We start from the raw sequence: 8,635 nt of genomic DNA on the forward strand, positions 1-8,635 counted from the left end.
TGTGCAGCAAATTTGTTTAATTGTTTGATATCTTGACTGCTACTTCCATGAGTGTTGATTTCACAAGTTGTTGTTGTTAGGTGCCATTGAGTTGGTACTGACTCATAACGACCTTATGCACAGCAGAACGAAACACTGCCCAATCCTGGGCCAACCTCACTATCGTTGTCATGTTTGAGTCCATCAGTGCTGCCACTTGGCCACTCCATCTCACTGGGGGTCTTCCTCTTTTTCTCTGACCCTCCATCTTACCAAACATGATATCCTTCTCCAGTGATTGGTCCCTCCTGACAATATGTCAGAAGTATAAGAGACGAAGTTTGGCCATCCTGGACTCCAAGGAGCAACTCTGGCTGCACTTCTTCCAATACAGATCTGTTGGTTCTTTTGGCAGCCCATGGCACTTTCAATATTCTCCTCCAACACAAGTCGTTGTTGTTTTTAAGTGTTGTTGAGTCAATTCTGACCCATAGCTACCCTATATAGGGTTTCCAAGGAGCAGCTGGTGAGCTTGAACCACCAACTTTGCAGTTGAAAAGACTTTGCAGTCTGACGCATTAGCCCACAGTGCCACATCAGGACTACAAGTAGTTACCTTTAAATTACACAAGTTTATTTTCTCATAGTTCCAGAGCCTAGAAGTCTGAATTCATGGTTTAGTTTTAGGCAGGAGTCCTTTCTTATCTACTTCAGCTTCTGGTCTTGAAGGATAAGCACTGGACTGCTACCTGGGAGGTTGGTGGCTCAAACCCATCAGCTGCTCCTCAGAAACCCAATACAGAATCAATTAGAGTTGGAAGTGACTTGAAGACACTTAACAACAAGAGTAACTGCTAGCAGTCTTTGGTGCTCCTGGGTTTGTAGATGCATCTTCCTTCCTCTTTCCTTTGTGTGTATGTGTGTTTGTGTCTAATTTGCTCTTTTGGAATTCAGAGGTGATTAGGTTTAGGACCCACCCTCCAGTGGTAGGACCTCATTAACATAATAAAAGAAATACCCCTATATCTTAACTGGTCATATTTAAAGAAAGGTACAGGGTGTTAAGATTTCAACAGGTATTTTGGGGAAGGAACACAATTCAATTCATAATACACCGTCTAAGCTTGTCCATTGTAATTATTGTTGTTAAGTGCTGTTGAGTCAGTTCTGACCCACAGCATCCCAGTACAGGGTTTCCAAGGAGTGGCTGGTGGGTTTGAACTGCTAACCTTGTGGTTTGCAGTCCAATGCTTATTCTACAGTGCTACACCAGAAGTCCAAGCCATTATAATACTGCCCCATATACAGAGGCATTGCGAAGAGATGGCGTGGTTTGTACAAGTCCATACAACCAGAGGAATAGAATGAGCTTGTGAGTCTGGCAGTTTGGCTCTACCAGCTGCCTAACCTCTAGAAGGTATTGAGATGACAGAGGTATTTAAGGTGGGGACTGGGGATAGCGAGGGACTGCATCAGGAAGGATGGCATACCAACCCAGGTCTGGTCAATTTCAGAAAACAGCCAGTTTCATAGCTTCTGAGTAAATCCTATAGCTCCCTCTCCTCTGTCATCTCAGACAGAATTGTGAACTAGACATTTTTTACTTCAGTTTTCCCTTCCTGCTTATTTTTTTCTTTTGCAGCCAAAGTGGTAGATGTTATTCAGGAGCCTTGATTAGAGCAGATTTCTTTGGGTCTGATCTGAATCCCACACCATCCCCAGAGATCTGGGTCCACCATGAATGCTTAATTACTTCCTTCCCTGGGTACCACCTCCATTGGATCCCCTTCTGACTTCCCAGATCGTATTGTTGATGAATGCCAGCAGTGAAGAGTTGTTGGGCAGAACAAGGTTTGCCTGATTGTCCCGTAACCTCCCACAGCCATACCCTTAAACTTGACCTTATGAAGATGACTTTCAAAGGAGTCAGTTCAGAGATTTGTCTGGATGAATCTTCTCACCTGTGTAGTCTTAGGACCTGAGGAACCCAAATTGGAAGGTCAGACGATAGGCTGTTGATGCACGAGGCTGCAGGAGCTGGTGACTCAGGTCAGGTGATGGGCCGAAAGTCCCACAAACTGGAGGCCAGACATAATGAACCAGATGCATTATCCAGGACCCGAGAGTAAGGTTTTCCAAAGTAGTCTTATAAATTACAGTCAGACCACGCCCCCAAGGGAAACTAGGATTGTGACTTGAGTCACACCCTCTACTAAAGGGGGGCAGGGATTCTTAATACTTAGATCCACTATAATGTTTATTCTTGTTATGTATTGTTATTGTTGCTAAGCCCCTTCCAGTAGTTTCGGACTCATAACAACTCTGTATAGGGTTTCCAAAGAGCAGCTGGTGGGTTTGAACTGCCAACCTTCTGGTTGACAGTACAGTGCTGATCCTATAGCACCACACCAGGATTCCATGTAAGTTGTTGTTAGTGTTTTTAAGTGCCATCAAGTTGGGTCCGACTTATAGCAACCACGTATAGTGTTTCTGAGGAGCATCTGGTGGGTTTGAACTTCTACCCTTGGGTTTCAAATTGACCTCACAGTCCAGTGTTTATCCTACAACGACACATCAGGACTCCAGAACGGGGATTAAAACAATCAAAAACGAGGAAACAAACAAACAAAAACTCTCTGGCAAAGTTACTGTGGGCTTCACTGACATTTGCAAAAATGAATGATTATATACATGGAACAGCTGAACAACTTTTACTGACCCATGTCCTGTTTTTTGTAGGCCCGCAAATACATCATGGACTCTATGGGAGAAAACTATGCTGAAGGTGTTATTCTGGACTTGGAAAAGACTTGGGAGGAATCAGATCCTCGAACACCACTCATCTGTCTCCTGTCTATGGGCTCAGACCCCACGGATTCCATCATTGCCTTGGGGAAGCGATTGAAGATAGAGACCCGCTATGTGTCCATGGGCCAGGGCCAGGAGGTCCATGCTCGCAAACTCCTGCAGCAGACTATGGCGAATGTAAGGCCAAATGTTGAATTACATTTTAATACTTTGCTAGGGTGATTGCAGAAGAGAATTTATGAATCCTTAAGAAGAGCTTGGATTGATACAATACGTGCTGCTTGCTAAGCAGGAAAAGTATAATATCTGCTAGACATTAGGTGGAGCCCTGGTGTGGTACTATAGGATAAACACAGGATTACTACCTGTAAAGTCAGTGGTTCAAACCCACCAGCTGCTCCTCAAAAACCCTTATAGAAGTTCACTTTGGCTTAACAACAATAACAACAGATATTAATGTTGTTTCATAGAAAACACTGTTTTGCACAGTGAAAGATGCTGTTTCACAGAGCAACAAACACAACTTAAAACTTTCAGAGCTGAGCACGGACTTTTAATGAAAAAACGCACTCAACCAGAACATCGTATTTTCGAAACAGTTTGCATACAAAGATACTATTGTACTTGGGAAGCACCAACATTAATGAGATCCTTGTTTAATTTGAAATTAAGATAAAAAATGATAGCTCCAGGTAGCTAAAGCAGAATTTAATTGGAGCATTTTTTAACCTCATGTTTTATACCTGTTTTCCCTTTAGGAGTTTATTAAGTTCAAGTTAATAAAAAACAAAACAACTTTATTATTAGCATGCTTATAGCTTGTTAGAAATGTTAGTGTTTTAAAAGCTTTTTTTTTTTTTTAAAGTTGTATTAAATGTTTTGAGGCAATAGGGCAAAATAAACCAATTATCCACTCAAAGCAAACTAGACGATTTAGTCTTAGGGTGGCACTGTAGGATAAGCACTGGACTGCTAACTGCTAGGTTAGTGGTTTAAACCCACTAAAGACTCCTTTGAAACCCTACACAGGGTCACTATGAACTGGAACCAGCAAAACTCAACACCACCAAACAGCAGGCACAGTAAGAAGAAAAGCAGATATTTAAAACAGAGCCCTTGCGTAGTGCTGTAGGATATGCACTGGATTGTTCTTACCCATCAGCCACTCTTCTGAAACACTGCATAGGGTGGCTGTGAGTCAGAAGTCAATGGCGCTTAACAACAGGCAGTAAGAAGAAAACAAAGCATTGAATACAGAGTACAGCAATACCAAAGAAGCAACATAGGCTAAGACATTCCATAGGTGAACGTTGAAACATTGGAATTCTCACCTAGAAACTTAGATCAGAATCTACCTTGCTGCTGGATAAAAAAGAAAAACTGAAGCTTTTTAGTTGTTATTTTTTGTATGTAAGCGCTTTATAATTTGAATTGGGAACAGTGTCAATTGAAGTTTTCGGAGGGCACAGACTAGATAGTCTATGAAGTAGTGCTGGATTTGTTTGTTGTAATCGGGTGGCTTTCATGTTGCTGTGATGCTGGGAGCTAAGCCACTGATCATTTGAATGCCAGCAGGGTCACCCAAGGTAGACAGATGTCAGCTGAGCTTCCAGGCTAAGACAGACTTGGAAGAAGGAGAGGAAGATTACTTCTAAATGTTTAGCAATTGAAAACCTTAAGAATAGTAGTGCAACACTGTCAGATAGCACCAGAATATTGACTATTGAACATGATGACTAGCACCAGAATAGTGTATGGACTGGATGGTACCAGCGGCAATGGCTCGAGCATCACAGAAAGTGTGAGGATGGCACAGGATTAGGCTGTGTTTCATTCTGTTTGGCATAGGGTCGGTATGAGATTGAGCCAACTTTATGGCATTTAACAACAACAACAGATTTCTGAAGAACATAAGGGTTATAAAACAAGACTGTGGTAAACTGGACGGTCAGCATAAAGGAGGAAGACCCCTAATGAAATGGATTTACATAGTGACAGCAACAATGGGCTCTAACATAACAATTGTGAGGCTGAAGTAGGACCAGACAGTGTTTTGTTCTGTTGTGCATATGAGTCAGAACCGATTGGATGGCGCTTAACAACAGTAACATATGCTAAGATTCAAATTGCTGGTTTTATATGTAACTCTACTCAAATTTTAGATCTGTGTTTGGTTTGTTTTTGGAAAGAGTAAAAACCTGGGCTAAATAACTAGCTGCTGTTGAGTTCCTTCTGACTCTTGGTGATGCCATGGGTTTCAGAGTACAAGTTCATGACTGAGAGTAGAACCACACACATAGGGTATTCAATATCAGTGATCATTCGACAGCAGGCCTTTGTTCCATGGTATCTGTGGGTCAATTTCATTTAGTAGCCGAATGTCCACCCATTTTCACCACCCAAGGATGAATCTAAATGACCCAAAGTGAGTTACACAATCAGGTGACACCTACCAACTACAGAGTGGATAGATGGATACTACAGGACCTTTTAGCAAAACTAATTTTATAGATCAGATAGTGAAACATTTACTATTGTATGACTTACAATTCTGCTTGCATTGCTTTACATTCCAGAGTCTTCTTATGTAGCTACAGAAAAGTTTGTTCAAAGGCTATGCTTATTCTTTTTCAAGGCTCCTACGTGTGAGGTGGCCAGATACCCCAGAGAAGGTTTCTCCACATTCTAGATGGTTCAGGTCTGGCTGCCAGTGTTGCAGGAACTTAGTGGAAGAAGAGAGCTTGAGGCTCTCAAAATTCAGTAGGGAAACTTGTCTTCGACCTTTGTTGGGATGTCTGTCTTACCTTTTTGAGAAAATCAACTTCCAGTCTTCTGCTGGGGAGGCAGAAACACACTGTGAGTGCAGGATTTTGCACCATGTTCCTGCTTTACTGAATACCACTTAGGGTTGGAGTGCTATTGTTAAGTGCCATCGAGTCAGTTCTGACTCATGGAGACCCTATCTAGGGATTCCGAGGAACAGCTGGTGAGTTTGAACTTCTGATTTTGTGGTTAGCAGTCCTATAGCATCACACCAGAAATAATGTTCTAGACACTGATTACTTTTCAATCATCCTCAATAGCTGTTTAAGATTCAGCTTTCTTGAGTCAAAGGTGTTAGGTTTTTGTTACTAGATGCTGTAGAGTCAACACATACTCATGGTGACCCCATGTGTGTCAGAGTGAAACTGTGTCCATAGGTTTTTTAATGGCTGTTTGTTCAGAAGTACATCATCATGACTTTCTTTTGAGGTGCCTGTGAGTGAAGTTTGGAGTCCCAGTGTGGCGCTGTGGGTTAATGCACTGGACTGCAAAGTTGGTTTGAATTGAAAGGTCAGTGGTTCAAGCTCACCAGACACTCCTCAAAAACCCTATACAGGGTTACTATGGGTCGGAACTGACTCAACGGCACTTAACAACGACAACCACAACTGGGTGGACTTCACTCGCCAATCTTTCAGTCAGCAGCCTAGCATGTTAACAATTTGTGCTCTGGTAGCATAGTGGTTACGAATTGTGCTGCTAATCTCAAGGTCAGCTTTTCAAAACTACCAGCTGTTCTGAGGGAGAAAGATGAAGCTTTCTGCTCCCGTAAAGATTTGCAGCCTCAGAAACCCTGTACAGGGTAGCTATGCGTCAGAACTGACTCCATGGTACATCCCCCCACCACTTAAATAGATTCTGGAGTCTATTTAAAATATTATTATTACTGTCTTCACCCTCCCTGTCTTTGTCGGGAAGAGTTCATGCTTTAATAAAATATGTATTTTCATTGTAGTTGTAATAGAATTTTGGAAGGGAACAGCAATAAGTGGATGTTTTCCATCAGGCATCTTTACTTAGAAGGACTATTATCTCTTTTTATTGTTTCATTTTGGTGATTTTCATGATGCTGCCACATATTATTACTCCGTGGACTTGCAATTACACTGTGAGACAGATAACTCGGAAAAAGAAAGAAACAGTGTTTCTCTCTATGCAACCATGATATTCTAGGGTTTGAGCTAGAGTCATTTAAAGTGGTAAGTGCCCATCCTTATTAAATTTTAATCATTTAATTTCTATAAGTTAAGTACTGTCAAGTCAGTTCTGACTCATACTGACCCCTAGGGTTCCCAAGGAGCGGCTGGTGGATTTAAAACCACCAAGCTTGTGGTTAGCAGTCTAGAGCTGATCCTACAGCGCCACGTTAGGACTTCATTGGATTCAATCTCTGGGCAAAGCATGAAGTAACCAAGTTTCCATTTGCTGCCATTGACTTAGGGTGGATGGGCCCTTCTGCAGAACTGCCATCTGGGCCTTGATTTCATGGATGAGCTCATGGACATTGTTGTGGAGACTGAGGTGGTCCATGATGCTTTCCGCCTGTGGATGACCACTGAGGTCCATAAGCACTTTCCCATTACACTCCTTCAGATGTCCATCAGATTCGCCAATGAGCCTCCACAGGGCCTCCGAGCGGGACTGAAAAGAACATATGGCGGTGAGTAAAGGTTGGGTTGGGTGTTCACAGAAGTGTTCTGCACTTGTATTATTTTGAAAAGAAACTGTAAAAATGGAATGCATTAGGGTGTAGTTACAACAAACAGTATTATTATTAAACATGCTGAGGGAGTGATCATCTCAGTTAGTCATGCTCCTTGTAAAATGTTCTTGAGCAATGCCAGGATTCTGAGTTTATGATTCCTAGTTTAGTTTCCTATATCCTCAAAATTCTACTACCTAGATTCTCCAGCTAGACATCTCTATGTTACCTTCAAAAAGGATCATTTTGTCCATTCTTGTCTTTATGTTCCATACCCATTAAGAGAAGAAATGGTGCCCCTCCATTTTGTTAGGGCTGTATGCCAGGGTGTCAGTTAACGTTGTTTACATGCCATATCTAGAACTGGAAAATGCAGAGACAATAGTTTATTCATGGTTGCCATGGGATGTGGGTAGAGGGTAATGGGAATTATATAGCTGAATGAAAACTGAGCTCCTCTTTGGGTGAATGACAACTTTTGGAACTAGATAGTGGCCATGGTTGTACAAGATGGCAAATGTAACTAATGTCCCCAAATTATAAGCTTAAAAATGGTTAAAATGGCAAATTTTATGTTACATATCCACCCACCCCCAAACCCACTGCCATCAAGTCGAATCAGATTCACAGTGATGCTGTAGAAACTAGCAGAAGTGCCCTTCAGGTTTCTAATGCTGTCAATCTTTATGAAAGCAGACAGCTTCATCTTTCTCTTGTGGAGTTGCTGATGGCTTTCAACTATTCACCTTTGGGTTTCTAGCCCAGCTTGTTATCCACTATGCCATCAAGACTCCTTTTATGATAAACACACACACACACACACACACACACACACACACACACACACAAAACCAAACCAAAAAGAAACGTTCCTTTTATGTTATATATGTTGTCGTTTAGTGCTGTTGAGTTGGTTCTGACTCATAGCGACCCTATCAAGGGTTTCTGAGGAGTGGCTGGTGAGATTAATCTGCCAACCTTGCAGTTCAAACCGAAATAACAATCCAGTGCTCATCCTACAGTACCACGCTAGGAGTCCCTGTTATATATATTTTACCACAACATGCTTTTAAAGACAAAATAAATGAATAATGGTAAGAAAAGCAGACCGTGATGCTTCTCCCACCACTTGTCTGTCAGTTTGTCCTACTGTGGTGGCTTGTGAGTTGCTGTAATTCGGGAAGCTGTGCCACCAGTATTTTAAATACTAGCAGGGTCATCCATGCTGGATAGATTTCAGATGAGCTTCCAGATAAAGACAGTCTAGCAAGAAGGAGTGACAAACTATTTCCGAATATTTAGTCACTGAAAACTATATGAATA

General features: G+C 41.8%; 1 protein-coding gene across 1 annotated transcript in view; it reads left to right on the plus strand.

Annotated features, from left to right (window-relative positions):
- DNAH5 (dynein, axonemal, heavy chain 5) overlaps positions 1-8,635 on the plus strand; it is a 408,072-nt gene that overhangs the window by 359,293 nt on the left and 40,144 nt on the right. The window contains exons 71-72 of the mRNA XM_006874155.1: positions 2,719-2,964; positions 7,051-7,270. Coding sequence (XP_006874217.1) covers positions 2,719-2,964; positions 7,051-7,270 — 466 coding nt within the window. The remainder of the gene's footprint in view (positions 1-2,718; positions 2,965-7,050; positions 7,271-8,635) is intronic.

This window comes from Chrysochloris asiatica, unplaced genomic scaffold, assembly GCF_000296735.1.
Source record: "Chrysochloris asiatica unplaced genomic scaffold, ChrAsi1.0 scaffold00264, whole genome shotgun sequence".
In the NCBI taxonomy this organism is placed as follows: Eukaryota; Metazoa; Chordata; class Mammalia; order Afrosoricida; family Chrysochloridae; genus Chrysochloris; species Chrysochloris asiatica.